This window comes from Phyllopteryx taeniolatus, chromosome 17 (genome assembly GCF_024500385.1).
Source record: "Phyllopteryx taeniolatus isolate TA_2022b chromosome 17, UOR_Ptae_1.2, whole genome shotgun sequence".
In the NCBI taxonomy this organism is placed as follows: domain Eukaryota; kingdom Metazoa; phylum Chordata; class Actinopteri; order Syngnathiformes; family Syngnathidae; genus Phyllopteryx; species Phyllopteryx taeniolatus.
In genome coordinates this window covers 17,031,531-17,047,378 of record NC_084518.1, presented here as the reverse complement: position 1 = coordinate 17,047,378, position 15,848 = coordinate 17,031,531, and the positions used below count along the sequence as shown (strand labels likewise).

Genomic DNA, 15,848 nt, shown 5'->3' with positions numbered 1-15,848 from the left:
TTGCCTTAAAGTCCGCTAGCTTAATGCTAACACTTAATGGGAAATGCCATAGCCGGGCTAATGAAACTAGCATCAATTTTGTGCATATGGAGCAACAAATGCAGACGGAGCGTACAACAATACTCACAGGTACAATATGCTTAATCCTCTGCGAAAGATGGCTAATATTACTGCAGCTTATTTGCGAGAGTCTTCTTCTGTGTTTCATCATCAAATCTACGTGGAGTATGTCTGTATGTATTATACCGCGTCCTGGTGGCCATGGTGTGCATACCAGAAGGAGCGGCACAATAATGATGTACAAACTAATTTGTTACAGTCTATTTAATAATGCCATTATGTTTTTTCTCAAGTACAATACTGTAGTGTCTTTTGTCTTATTAAAAATGTTCTAATTTTTTTTGCTGGAATTTTTTGAGGGGCTGGAACAGATTAATGCATTTCCATTCATTTCAATGGGCAAAGAAGATTTAAGATACAAGTCTTTCAAGTGCTGTAAATGACACACGGAATGGGGTGGGGCAAAGTTGACCTGGCAATTTTTCAACTTCAGAGGTAGTATCAGGCGGGGGAGTGCCTGCAACTGCCTGTAAAAGAAAGTTTTTGCCGTTGCGTAAATAAATTGGCTAACACTTTCACATGACATGATTATCACTGACGCTGACGTTTTTTTTGTGTTTTTTTTTTTTTTTTTTTTTTTTTTTTAACTCCTCTCACCTTCGCTCTCTGAGCTGTCCAGGCGTCGTCTCGATTTCGTTTTCTCCGGTTTGATTCCAGCCTGGGATCCTTCCGACTCGGACGTCTCGCAGTAGTTGACCTGAGCCTTGTGACTTCGCCGCGAGCGCCGCCGGCTCACATCCAGGTCGCTGTCGCTGTATTCGCTGGAACCTTGGCTCGCTGCAGAGAAAAAATGGTAGCTGCTGTAAATGTTTTCGTAATATCCGTTTTAGCTCCAACATTTTTATTTTTCATTGAGTATTTTGTATTATTTTTTAATATTTTGTGTATTATTTTTGTATTTCAAAGTGTTTTTCATTCAAATATTACTGTAATTCAGACATTGACAAATTCAGGTTACGCTGCCACCGTAAGAGCGAAACTCCATCGCAAAACGAGGACCCCTGCACATGAATGAAGCGTCGCTCGTACCGATTTCCTCGTCGTCGTCATCGTCCGTCTCTACTTCCTCGTCGTCCGAGTAGCCTTTGGGTCTCCGTCGCTTTCGGGAACTGCGTCGTCGCTTTGCAGAGTTCTTGCTGCGGGAATTGGGCGAGCGCCGTTTGCCGCTGCTGCCGCCGTCGCTTCCGTTGGAATCCGCGTCCGTCTCGACCGCCGTCTCGTTGTCGGACACCGCAAAGTCTTCCTCGGAGCTGGAGGCAAACAAACGTTTGTATACACATACCGACAATCGGCTGAATTTTATGTATTCGTGATCTGGTGTAGACCACCAAGAACACACGCAGCGATTTTTTTTTTTATGAAGGGTATTTTGTTTACCTTTCGCTGAGGAGGAACTCGTCCTCGCTCTCGTCGTCGTCCACGGTGCTGTCGCTGTCCAGGTCGTTGAGGCGCCGCCGCTTCTTCTTGCGCTGGCCGGCGTTGGGCCGAGGCGGTCGGCCGTTCTCCTTGCCCTCCTCCGACTGGATGATGGTGGCCATGTCCTTCCCCCGGCTCCCCGTGATGTTGGCCATGTCTTTACCGCGACCGGCTCCTGTACACCATTTTCATGACACGCTTACCAATTTACTCCAATCAACAAATGCCTTTTGGATGACAATGCTATCGGTAAGGCAGGCCAAGCAGAGCTAAGCAGATGCATTGTGGACAAAAATGTAACCCGCACCTCGAATGCACATTTGTGTTCAATAATGCAAACTCAACCTTTATCTGATGTTACATGAGAGAAAAGCAGAATACAACTCGCAAGGGATACTTTTCCTCGGCACAAAAAGTGAGAGGAAATGGTGAGAGACCTGCAGTTACACGATAGCTGTGCATGATGTAGAAGCTCACACTGCTAACACATCTTTTAGCAGACTTCCTGCACTATGAACTGGTGTCGTGTGATTAAATCGACCTATCAGAGCAGAGGCTGGAATTTAACAGGAAAATAATCGATTCTACTAAAACGCTAGCAGAGGAAGGCTAATCAACAATTACAATCCAACTCACACAGGACACAACAATGTTATAAGATTCATTATGATTCAAATCTGAACATTTCTATTCTTTTTCAGGCCGAACTGAATCCCAATTCGAATCACCGTCTATTTGTAAACAGCCCTATTTAATTCAAATCTACTGTGCTGTTATTTAAATGCTAAATCATGACAAGTCACTGTTCAAATACCTTTGGAACTTGCTCTATATGACATTGAGCCAGAGCTCACCTCCACCCTCGGCTTCTTTGACATCCTCCTCGATGGCCTCCTCGATGGCCTCGTCAAACTCGTCGAATCTGTAGCTGATGTTCTTCTTGGTCCTGGTGGAACGTCGGCCCCAGCTCTTACTGCGCTTGGTCTCCTTCTTCTGCTTGACGATCACCTCCGGCTTCTCCTCCTCCAACTCAGCCTGAGAAAAGAAAAATTCAGGCCATGGACAAAAACATGGAGTTTCGCGTCCTCACTGCACCTTACCGAGGGCGTGATGATGTTTTCCACGCTGATTCCGACATAAATGAGACGCTCTTTCCTGCAAAATTCAGAGGAAAAGACAGCATCAGTAACAATTCAAGGCCCATTTAGTATGAGCGCAACTGGGAGGCGTCACCTTCTCTCCGCCCGATGTTTCTTCTTCAAGGCGGCGTCGAGGTTTAGCAGCTGCCCTTCCAGTTTGTCACACAGCTTTTTCTACAGAGGCAGGTAATCATGGTTTAGCGTAACATGGAGGCTAAAGGCATACGCTGATAAACATTTATAGATTTTCATTTGACACCTACATGTTGACAGGGCGGGCAGAACCACTCTCCGTCAGGGATGATCATGAGGGGCGGCCTAAGGCAGGCCGTGTGGTAGCCGCTGTCGCACGAATCGCACAGCAAGATCTGGACAAAAATAGACAAATCAGAAATCTACTACATTTGACTGACAAGATTCTTCAAATAAATAATAGGTCACCGGTAATATTTTATCAGTTATTGTTATACGGATGGATGATGGACAATCTATCTTCAATATTCCATATTTAATATACTTTCTCTCTTTCTCTCTCTCTCTCTCTCTCTTTTCACACACACACACATTTTGATAAACTTATTTTAGTTCACTGAGTTGCGTCAACCTTTTGGATTTAAAAATATATATATTTTATTGTATTTAATATATAAATGTTTCATTGTTCAATTCATTGTTTTAAAATTTAAATTCAAATTCAATAAATTTGCACAATAAAGTATTTGTAATATGTAACTGTGTTGAATATTTTAGAATTGTTAAATGCGTTACTTTACAATCAAGCAATAATTTCACTTACACTCAACTGTATTAGTTTAATTTAATCACGTCTAAATTTTATAATTGTTACTTTATTTTAGAATTAAATAAAAAATGACTTGTAATTAAAATATGTTCTCAATGTAACTAATTTTATTTCGTGTGAAGGTTTTTGGTTTAATGTATTTTACAATTCAAGTTATTCTGCATTACTTAAAATTGCATAACACACTTTACAATAGTTAAAATACAGTATAATGTATTTCATCGGATTTTAGTAAGTTTTTATTTACTAATTAAATTAATTAAAATTACCAAATAATTGTAAAAAAATAAATATTCATTTTAATACATTGTATGACTACAAATCATTGAGTTCCTATCATCACTTAAAATAAACTATTGTATTTGTCTTTTATTTCCTCATTAGATTAATTAAAATTGACTCATGCCAGACTAAAAAAATAAAAATAAATAAAATAACATTTTACAAAAGCAAACAAACAAACAAAAAAATAAACAAAAAATATTTTTTTCAATTGTTTAATTTTTGTTACACTTTTGCTTTAGCATGTATTAAAATTAAAAAAAGAATACATTCAAAATGTATTCTTTTGAACTTTTGAATGGAAAATTGAGTGGACTTCATCGACCCAGTTCCATGTCGAAGGTCGCAAAATGGTGTTTTTTGTTGAGCTGGGAGCGAATGTGCGACCACCCACCAGTTCTGGGTGGTTGGGAAGGCCGCAGTGTTTGCAGGGGTCATCGTTGGGCGGCAGGTCGTCGTCCGAGGACGTGGACGAGTTGGAGCTGCGCCGCTCCTGGTTGCGTCGGCGCTTCTTCCGTTCTCGCTCCACCTTGTAGTCCTCGTCGCTGTCGTCCTCTTCCTCCTCGCTCTCCTCGTCCTCGCTGGACTCCTCGTCGCTGTCGTCGTCATCCTCGGAGCCTTTCCTTTTGTGGCGGGCGCGCATGTTGGACCACCGTGTCTTCCGCCGCTTTCTCCCCTACGCACCGAAACACAAGATGACTTCACTAAGCAAAGAGATGACAGATAAAGTGAAACTTATGACACGATAGGGCTGGGCGATTATCGTAATCGATGTCATTCATCAGGACAATTTTCTTAAAATACATTTTTGTAGTGGCTTCTGTAGTTTAAAGTGTGTCCCCGCTGACGTGCACTGCTTACTCTAACACGGCTGTTATATCTGCCAAAGGTACCTTAAAGAGTCAAAGTTTTAGAATAGATTTTGGTGTATGAATTGATTGCAAGATTTCTTTGTTTATTTTTCTGTGCTTTAATTTCAGAGTACAATGGGACAATCTGCATGAATTTCAATTAAAGAAAAAAATAATAATAATTAAAAAAATAAATAAAATAAAAAAAATTAAAAACTTGGGAGTGTTCTGAACCTTTTGACCAGTAGTGTAGGTTTTGACAAAAGGAACATTTTCTGTGGATGTTCATGCAAATGCTCAAAACAAAAAAACAAAAAAAAACACTTCAAAGATTGTTTGGTGTCAAAGGAAATAAATCCAAACTCCAATAGGTAAACCTTTTTTGAATAATGTCGTTTGCTTTTTCTATAGGGGGGAAAAAAAACTATTAAAATGGGAAATTGGATTTTTCTTTTCTAAAATTTTATTTGCGGGCCATATCGCTCAGCCCTCAGACTTAAGGAGGAAAACTAACCTTTGGTTTGTCCTGACCATCCTGATCGACCTTCTTCTCTCTGGGCTTCCTTACAACAACCTTGACCTCTTCCTCTTTCTCCTGAGGCTTGTCCACCTTCTTGTCGTGGACCTCCACTGCCTTTTGCATAGGTCTGGATATCCTGGGCGATCGTCTCAAGGATCTGCCGCCCACGTTTGTGTCGGACTCAGAGTCGCCCTGCTTCTCCTCCTGCTGAGGTTTTGCTCTGCGCCGGTGGGCCGCTGTCTTGACTCTCCGCCGGGCGTCCATTTTCTCCAACTGAGCTTCGCTGCCCTCTTGCTTTGACTCTTCTTCCTCGCTTTTGCTTTTCGTGGCCTGTTCAGTGACGGCTTCTTTGCCGGTCGCAGTTTGGTCGTAGGGTTTTGGCGTTGTGGATTCTGCTTCTTTAGGAGCGTCCTTTGGAATGAGTTTATCCGTTGTGGAATCCTTTTCACTTTGACATTCAAGCTTTGCGTCTAGCAGATTCTTGGACTCATCTTCCTCTTTTTCCCTTTTAGCCGCCTCGCTTGTGCGTTCTGATTGCCCAGTTCCCGCCAAAACCTTTTCCTCACGTCCTTCTATCGCCTTTTGATCACTGGGTTTCAGATTCAATGTTACATTGTTTTCAGGAACATCTTTTGGATGAAGTTTATCCGTTGTGGAATCGTTTTCGCTTGCTTCACATTTACGCTTCGTGTCTGTCTGAGGTCGGTCAACGGTTTTCGCCTCTTTCTTAGACCCACCTTCCGTGCTTTTGTCTGTGTCTGTTTTTCCGCCACTCTCTTCTGTCGCCTTTTGGTAAATAGGTTTGGCTGTTTTGGATTCACCATGAGTGTCTTTCTCCGCCGTCGCATTGCCTTGGAAAGGTTCTTCCGTTTTGGAATTCTTTTGACATTTAAGCTTGGTGTCTGACGGACTCTTGGACTTGTGTTCCTCGTTTTTGCCTTTAGCCGCTGTGCTTGTGTCTTCCGATTGTTCCGTTTCCACTGGTGTTTTGCAGGCAAACTCTTCGGTCGCCTTTTGAGCACCGGATTTTGTAGTTTTGGATCCTTTATCAGCAGCTTTCCCCATTGTTTTGGATTTTTTTTCCATTCTTGAATCCGTTTCACATTTAAGCTTTTTGTCCTGCGGAGCTTTGACATTTTCTGCCTCCTTATTGGACTCTTCCTCGAGTTTGCTCTTGCTCATGTCTTCTAATTGCTTGGTTTTTGTCAGAGCTTCGCTGTCATGTTCTTGGGTCATGTTTTGGTCAATGAATTTCAACATTTTGGATTCATCTGGAGTATCTTTCGCCGTCGTTTTGGAGAACCTTTCGGTTTTGGAATCTTTTTGACATTGAAGTTTTCCATCTGGCGGAATTTTGCTGCTGCTCTTTGCTTTTTTGTTAGAATCTTCCCCGTTTTTGCTTTTGGTCACCTCACCAGCAACCTGTTCTTTGCTCTTGCTCATGTCTTCCGATCGTTCAGTTTTTGTCAGAACACTGTCGTCATGTTCATCTGTTGCCTTTTGGTCATCGGGTTTTACCCTTTTAGATCCATCAGCAGCATCTTTCTCTGTGTATTTGTTGCTATTGGTGAGTCGATCCCTTGTGGATTCCTTGATGCTTTCTTGACATTTAAACTTGACGTCTGGCAGAGCTTGGTTGCTCTTTGTCACCTCGTTTTTGGACTTGTCATCTTCGTTTTTGCTTTTAGGTGCTAGAGTTTTGTTGACTCTTTCTTCTGCTGCGTTTTCCCCACTGTTTTTTAACAATTTGGATTTATTAGGGGCATCTTCCTCTGTTGCTTTATTGCTTCTGGAAAGGTTATCCCTTGTAGATTCCCTTTGGCTTTTGCCCTCTGGAAATTCAAGCTCCTCATTGACGCCGTCATCCTTTTTGTTTTCAGCCGACGGCTGCGCCACCCCCATTTTGTCAGCGGGTTCCTGTACAAAGTCCGGTTCTATGGCAACTGTGCTTTGGGGCGTTTTAGACGCGACCATTTTGGGTTGGTCGTCCTGTTGTGATTTTTCCAAGTCGGATTTGGCAGTAGTCACAACTACTTCTGTGGTTTTGGAGGGCGAGTCGCTTATCTTGGCATCATCACGACACTGGTCGCCTTTACTGGGTTCCGACTTTTTTGGCTTTTCAGAGTTGGACACTGAAGTTCCATTAGCTTTCGCACCTTCGCTAGTGGTCATCTCCTGACACAACTCTACCATGTGCATCTTTTTGATTATGGACGACGTAGACGAGTCTTGAGATTTCTGACTTGTTGACTTATCCGCCTTTTTAATAACAGTCAGGTTTTGCGCCACCTCTTTGCTCCCTGCGTCGTCTTGTTGTGCCTCTTCATTTTTGGTCACAGCTTTGTTCTTGTGTGATACTTCCTTAGCTGCCGGCGACCGATCAATTTCGCTCTCGCTCGTGTGCTTTTCCATCACACTCCTTAACATCATCTCTGATTTCCTCGTTTCTTCAGTTGATGGGCCCATATGGTCCGGTTTTCCTTTTGTTTTTTCTAAGTTGTGGGCTTGGGCTGTGACCTCATGATTTGATTTTTCTGTTTTCTCTGACATATCCATGATGTCTGTTGGCTTTGGCTCTTTTAAATTCCTGTCTTGTTCGTGATTGGACGACGAATTGTCATCAGCTTCCTTAGAACAAGATTTTGCCTCCTTCTCTGTTGCTACAATATTTTCCTTGTCTACCGGCGTGATTGTGATGTTTACCAGACGGCAAGTTTCCTTTTGTTCCTTTGTGGAAGCTGATTCATTTTCACTCAAATGAGGCTGGAGACGCACCTCTGATGTGGGCTCCACTTCACCGTTGACATGTTCGCTTCCACTGCGTTTCTGTTCGGACAAGGTATTGGTTTTGGCGTCGTCCTTGAGCTGAGACACAGGTGTGAACTTCATACCTCTTTTCTTAAGAGGGATCTTGGCCTGCTGCTCGTTCTTCATCTGCTGGATCTCGTCCACATTGTTCCTCCTGCACTCCTCTCGGGAGGACTTTGGAGCAGGGTCCTCGCCCTGCATCTCCAGCTTGGCGTCAGACGTGTCCATCGGCTCTTCTTTTATGACCTGGACTTTGTTTGCTACGCTGTGATCCGCCGGCTTTTCGAACGCAGCTTCCGCTATGCCGTTTACTGATGATTTTAGCTCAGATGTTTCTGATTTGAACTCATCTGTGTGATCCACTTTTCCATTACTCTCTCTTTTCGGTGACAACCGGAAGGCCGCCTTGGTGGAGTCTTTGCTGTCCTCATCTGATGAGCTCTCATCTTTCTTTACTTCACCTGAAAACAAAAAAGCTCATGGTTACTCGTTTTCTGGTTGATTCCACCAATAATTCCAAACTCAAATTAAAGGTGATCTTAACTACACATTTATAATGGTCGCATACAGTTTTGCCCTCTGAACTGGAATTTACCTGCTTTATCCTCTTCACTTTTGGCGTCTCTCTTCAAGAGCTCGGGATCGATGTGGGTCTTTAGCAGAGCCACCACTTGCGCCAAGTCGTTGCGATCTCTACGAGGAAGAACCAAACAACCATCAACAGCAACTAAACACCGCTGCCTACTCCTCCACCTCCTCCTCGTCGTACCGGGCGATGCACTTCCACGAGGCGCCGTCCAGGTCGTCCTGCTCCTCCACGTAGAGGCGGACATTGTTATCCTGGTCCAGCTGGAACCAGTACATCTGGCCGTCCTTGTCACGGCCGATGGGCTGCAGACGCATCTTGTCCGCCTCCTCCTCGTTGATGGCATTCTTGAACTTCAGGTTGTCGTCAAATTGACACTCGCACAAATACTACCCAGAGAAATATGACACATTTAACTTTTTATACATTGTTCCAGTTGTACAATTTGCAATGTACCCGAAATCAAGTCATACTAAACTTGAGAATTCAAAACCATCACCACAGCATTTCATTGTCATTTTTTTTTTACCATAGTAAGAGGTAAGTGTAAGAGGAAATGTGTGATGAAACTATTGAACACGAAATGGATCTCACAACAATTTAGAAAAGTGTTTCCGACTGCTCAGAACAACATGACCAGTGCAATTAGTTGAACAGTACTTGAGACTGCGACTAGATTGGTCGCGCGAGAGAGAGAGAGAGAGAGAGCGAGAGAACCATGTGACGCTGTCTCAATCATTGTTAGGAATTACATTTGAGTTAAAAGCGACTCGCTGCCATATGATTGGCTGCCTGCTGCAAGATAATTGCGTGCTTAGTCCAGATAGGACACGCTATTATCAACAGCACCGCAGTGTACATGCACAGCACAGATGCCACCACAACATACGCCGTTGTGTCTGGCTAGCGGCCAACACGTACCTATATTGAGCCTGGCCCGCTGCTACTTCATTTTAAATGTGTAAGCCGTCAACACATCTGGCCTTTTGGTAAGCAAGCTAGCTAGCCCGCACCTCGCTCATGAAGTCCGGTATGCCGGTAAAGTCCTCCCGCCGCAAGTAACTCACAGCTTTTCTGCTTACACACAACTTTATCACTCTCAATGCAGCTGCGTTTGTCACAGGAACAAAACCAAAAGCTGTTTCGCCGAGTGACGTCACGTACGATCATCTCAATATTACAGGGGTGTGTGCGTGCGTGTGTGTGTGTGTGAGTGGGTTGGGGGGGGGGGGGGGGGGTTATACCGCAAATGAATGGGCTTCTATTAGATGGCAGGAAGTAAATACAGTACTTAATGTACACACTTTTTGTGCCATTTTTGTTTGTTGGTGTGGCGTGAGATTTTTCAATTGTAAAATATGTTCCTTGGCTCCATAAAAGTTGGAAATCACTGCTCTAGTCAGATCATGTTTTCTAATCAATCAAGTCAAACCAACATGACAACGTGACAGAAACAATGGGTGCTAACTCACTATAATTAAATTACTTTATTGTTAATTAAATTACTTCACCCACACCAAAACTTTAGAGCATGATTCGACAGAACGGCGGCATGTTTACGTCCAACCGTTCGTGCTACCACTAGCTTGCTAGGTTACATAACATTTTATTGCCTGCTTGTGAGCCGTATCGTATTCAAAGTACGTGAACATACCTGAAGCAAGCCTTAAACAAACGTCCTCTCCTGAGCACCGGTGACCACCAACACACATTTTTCCCCATTTTGTCCTTATAATACAAAGTTGGCGCGCGCCACTCTTGTTGTCGTCGCCATGGCAACGAGTATATCCGGTCGCATTTGAGTTGACAAGATAAAGCCCAATGATCGTAAAAAAACAGGATGCGGTGGTATCGGAATGCAGTTGTCTGACATAGTCCAATCGTGAAAGAGCAAATTTGTCTTGTAGTTTGATCCGGGCATGACATGCTGTCTGTCCCACACTCCCGACATGTTTATTTTTTTTTTTAAATAACTTTATTGGCCATCAGATATTTCCAATACTACGTCAAAAGACGTGACAAGGCTAAAAATAAACTAGCTTTTGGATTCAAATATACTGTGCACGCAGCAACGCGGAGTAAATGTCTTTTGTGGAGCCGATCAATGTCGGCGAATTATGACATTAAAGCCGATCAGCATAAAATGCTAAATATCGGCCGATACGGATCAGCCCGATAAAATCGGTGTAAAGTCTTGTCTAAACCCTGTTCATACCATAGACATGAAGATACTGTATGTGCAAAGTTAAAAAGCACAGACTCCTTTCAAGAGGATTGTCGAGGAAAACGAACTATATTAAAAATAAAGGGCAATAATTGCAGTGGTAATGATTTATCAATGTTCTGTTTGGGACTATGATTGTAAATAGGTCAATTGGTTTGTTTTGCTAGTGAATGATTTGCAAAATAGTGTGAATAATCATAAACGATACTTTTACATGGTGGTGGTACAATCATTTTTAAACGTATGTCAATCATATGGTTGTGGTAATGTTCAAAATTAAGTTGTTTTGCCAAGGGGAGAGGGTTAAGCAGCACTATAAAAACTGGCCCCCCTGAGTCGAAAAAAATCATCAAATAAAAGTAAGTAAAGTAAAGTTTTTTTATTTTTATTTAATTCACCTATTTTGGTGCCAAAACTGACATAAAGATTTAAAGTAAAACATTAACTAATGCATCATGCATGGAGTGGATGAATTGACTTTATATTATTTCCAATGGGATTTTTGGGGGACGGAATGAGGACCATTTGTGTGTTTTTACTTTAAGGATGGCCGTCTTGCTGTCCAATGTCATGCTCTTGTAGCCTTTTTCTTCAAGCTCCCACGCCCACGCCGTGTTGAACTCCTGGCATATCTGCAACATAACCACAACAACAACAAAAAAAGAGATGGTCCACATAATTAATTGATGATTTACTGTCACCTGCTAATAGATTTATCAGAATGGAGCATCTTGCTGTTAGAAGATTTTTGAACTGCATCAGAGCTAAAAATAAATAAATAACAACTAAATAAAGTGAGTAAAAATGCAGCTGTCAATCAAAACCACGTTTTGGAACTTAACGTGGGCTTTTTTTTCTTCAAATGGTTTTAATGTTGAATGAATGAATTACATTTTACTCTTATAAGATCATTTTAACGCATTGTTGTTGTTGTTTTCACATAATTTCAAGACTGAATTAAAGAGGTTTTTCTTTTTTTTTTTACCTTGACTAGATTCTTTTCCCATCTGTCCGCTGACACCGACTTCCCGATTTTCCTCAGCAACTTGACGTGAAGATCGACAAGCAACTTAGGAACTAAACAATAAAAAACATGTTTCAGAAACAACACCGGTTTCACGCTGCTAGGCTCTACATTCTGGGGAGGAATATAATCATGTAAAATAAATAAATAATATCCCCCGATTAATGTGAATGCGAATTGTGAGAATTTATCTCAATTAATGAAATTAAATAAATAGGGAAACCGAACAGAATGGAAATATTAAAAAGTTGATTAAACATTTGAATAAACGACATACATTTCACAATTCACATGCTGTAACTAAGCTCTACATTATCAACAAGAATATAATCATGTTAAAATAATAAAATTAACCTGACAAAATATGCGTTTTTAATACGTCTTGAAAATCCATAAAAATTTGTATACATTTATATGAGTAAATATGACTTCATCAATGTAAATGCACAATATGAGAATTTATGTATTATTTATTCAATTACAACGTCAAGAATCATTTAATTTAAAGGAAACATAAAAAAACTGAGTTATTCATTTATTTAGAAAAACATACTAAAAAAAACTTTTGCAATAGCGATTATATAATATAATATTTTATATATATATATATATATATATATATATATATATATATATATAATAAAATAAGTACTTATCTAATTAACATTTTAATTAGTTTAATAATTTAAAGGAGTGGTACATATGAAAATGTATTTTAAAAAAGTAAATGTAAAAATTAAGCATGAATATTTATTACAACTAATCATTAAATAAATAGCAGAATTAACTCAAAAAAACAATAACAGAAATAACACGTATAATAAGAGACTAAATATAGACTAAATAATAATTAATTAAAATGTCCATTCAATAATTAAAGGAAAGCCATGATGAAATTGTATTTGTGTAATTAAAAAATAGAAATACAATATGAAAACATTGAATCTAATAAACTAAATAACCAAAATAAAATGATATATACAAATATAATGTGATAATGTATAAATACATTAAACAACTACATTAAGATGTTCTATTAATCAATCAATTCAAACGCAAGGTGTTATGAAAATGTATTTATTCATTTGAAAAATCGAAATAAACTAGTAATAAATTTAAATAATTATTTTAAATACAACTTTAACTTTATAACTACATTAAATAGTAATAACTAATAAAATAATATCTATTTCATAAAATAGAATATATACATTAAACAATTACTTTAATTAAAATGTCCATTAAGGCAAGATACTACAAATGTATGTATTTGTTCTGAATTACAGTATAATAAATCTAAAAATTTAATGGAAATATTCAGGTGGCCTTTGACGAAATGACGCTTGCGCGCTACCATCCCAAACCTCATCACATCCACCACAATAAGTCTCACCACCGGAAGTACTTTTACTGCGTTAGTCAAACGCCAACAAGTGCCTTTAATTTGAAAGCACGCAACGGAACTAACCTGGACGAGCGACTAAGCGGCACTTAAATTAGTGTTTTAACATTGATTAAAGTATGTCTTTCTACTTCCTTCGCTGGCATTTAAACGCTCCGGGAGACAGTTTAAACACCCACGACGCTGCCCGTGTACTAGCATCACCGTAGCACCTCTAAACATGCGAAGAAACGAGCGGGTTAGCTGTGTGTGTTGTGTTCAGAAGAAGCTCATAAAAGGCTTGCAAAGCGGAGGGGGGAAATAAAAAGCCTAAAAAGTGACACAAACACGCGGTCAATTCGGTGAAATAACACCCGAATAACCACGTCATTGCACACAAGTACACATTTTATCGCAAATACAAGACCCTGTGTTGGTTCAACGTGCACTAGAGTGAAGGTAAAGGTGAGCAAAGCACACAATAACACAGCACTGCTAACGTAGCTAGCCCAGTTAGCTTCGTACCAACGATTAAGTCTCTCCTCCTGCCTCCTCCCCCCGCCCCCGGTTCTTCCTTTCCCGAGTCCTACCTGAGGATGTGTCCCGCAGGTATCGCTCCAGCTGCGGGAAGGTGAGCTCCGGCAGGTCCAACTGTGCTCCGTAGCGCTCAAGGAAGGAGCAAATGACGGCGTAATTGGGACACAGGGCAGGGGGACAACTCGCCGTTGCCGCCGGAGCAGCCATCTTTTTCCCTCCACATCAACCCGTCAAGTGCGCACGGGTCGGGGAACCGCTCCGCGGGACTTCCGCTGATAACAAAATAAAACACAACACACTACAGGCAACAAAATAAAACCCAGGTTACACATAAAAATAATAACTTTTTTTTATAAACATTCAAAAGGACAAAATATTTTCTACTATATTAATAATTGAAAAGGTATAGTAAAAAAATTAATTACAAATATGCAAACGTCTGTATTTTACGTCTATTTTTTACATTTACATTTTCTCACACACACACATATATATATATGTATATATATACAGCCCCAATTTCAATGAAGTTGGGACGTTGTGTTAAACATAAATAAAAACAGAATACAATGATTTGCAAATCATGTTCAACCCTTATTCAATTGAATACACTACAAAGACAAGATATTTAATGTTCAAACTGATAAACTTTATTGTTTTTAGCAAATAATCATTAACTTAGAATTATATGGCTGCAACACATTCCAAAAATGCTGGGACAGGTGGCAAAAAAAGACTGAGAAAGTTGAGAAATGCTCATCAAACACCTGTTTGGAACATCCCACAGGTGAACAGGCTAATTGGGAACAGGTGGGTGCCATGATTGGGTATAAAAGGAGCTTCCCTGAATTGCTCAGTCATTCACAAGCAAAGATGGGGCGAGGTTCACCTCTTTGTGAACAAGTGTGTGAGAAAATAGTCGAACGGTTTAAGGACAATGTTCCTCAACGTACAATTGAAATTAATTTAGGGATTTCATCATTTATGATCCATAATATCATCAAAAGGTTCAGAAAATCTGGAGAATTCAATAAGCGACAAGGCAGAAAACCAACATTGAATGCCCGTGACCTTCGATCCCTCAGGCGGCACTGCATCATAAACCGACATCAATGTGTAAAGGATATCACCACATGGGCTCAGGAACACTTCAGAAAACCAATGTCAGTAAATACGTTCGGCGCTACATCGGTATGTGCAACTTGAAACTCTACTATGCAAAGCAAAAACAATTTATCAACAAGACCCAGAAACGCCACCAGCTTCTCTGGGCCCGAGCTCATCTAAGATGGACTAATGCAAAGTGGAAAAGTGTTCTGTGGTCCGACCAGTCCACATTTCAAATTGTTTTTGGAAATTATGGACGTCGTGTCCTCCGGGCCAAAGAGGAAAAGAACAATCCGGACTGTTATGGACGCAAAGTTCAAAAGACAGCATCTGTGATGGTATGGGGCTGTGTTAGTGCCAATGGCATGTGTAACTTACATATCTGTGAAGGCACCATTAATGCTGAAAGGTACATACAGGTTTTGGAGAAACATATGCTGCCATCCAAGCAAAGTCTTTTTCATGGACGCCCCTGCTTATTTCAGCAAGACAATGCCAAACCACATTCTGCACGTGTTACAACAGCGTGGCTTCGTAGTAAAAAAGTGCAGGTACTAGACTGGCCTTACCGCAGTCTAGACCTGTCTCCTGTTGAAAATGTGTGGCGCATTATGAAGCGTAAAATACGACAACGGAGACCCCGGACTTCTGAACAGCTGAAGCTGGACGTCAAGCAAGAATGGGAAATAATTCCACCTACAAAGCTTCAACAATTAGTGTCCTCAGTTCCCAAACATTTATTGAATGTTGTTAAAAGAAAAGGTGATGTAACACAGTGGTAAACATGACCCTGTCCCAGCTTTTTTGGAACGTGTTGCAGCCATAAAATTGTAAGTTAATGATTATTTGCTAAAAACAATAAAGTTTATCAGTTTGAACATTAAATAGCTTGTCTTTGTAGTGTATTCAATTAAATATAGGTTGAACATGATTTGCAAATCATTGTATTCTGTTTTTATTTATGTTTAGCACAACGTCGCAACTTAATTGGAATTGGGGTTTTATACACACACATATATATATATATATACATATAGTAGTATATTTTAAA

The 15,848-nt window shown here is 40.4% G+C and overlaps 1 protein-coding gene across 1 annotated transcript in view; it reads right to left on the bottom strand.

The window, feature by feature from the left end:
• The window catches only part of LOC133467225 (remodeling and spacing factor 1-like), a 14,994-nt gene extending 1,059 nt beyond the window's left edge, over positions 1-13,935 (bottom strand). The window contains 14 exon segments of the mRNA XM_061751842.1: positions 718-897; positions 1,150-1,370; positions 1,498-1,711; positions 2,391-2,571; positions 2,637-2,691; positions 2,770-2,849; positions 2,939-3,043; positions 4,154-4,435; positions 5,125-8,399; positions 8,534-8,631; positions 8,708-8,913; positions 11,288-11,380; positions 11,734-11,825; positions 13,744-13,935. Of these exon segments, the coding sequence (XP_061607826.1) occupies positions 718-897; positions 1,150-1,370; positions 1,498-1,711; positions 2,391-2,571; positions 2,637-2,691; positions 2,770-2,849; positions 2,939-3,043; positions 4,154-4,435; positions 5,125-8,399; positions 8,534-8,631; positions 8,708-8,913; positions 11,288-11,380; positions 11,734-11,825; positions 13,744-13,897 (5,236 nt within the window). The 5' untranslated portion in view covers positions 13,898-13,935.
• Between the last annotated feature and the right edge of the window lie 1,913 nt (positions 13,936-15,848).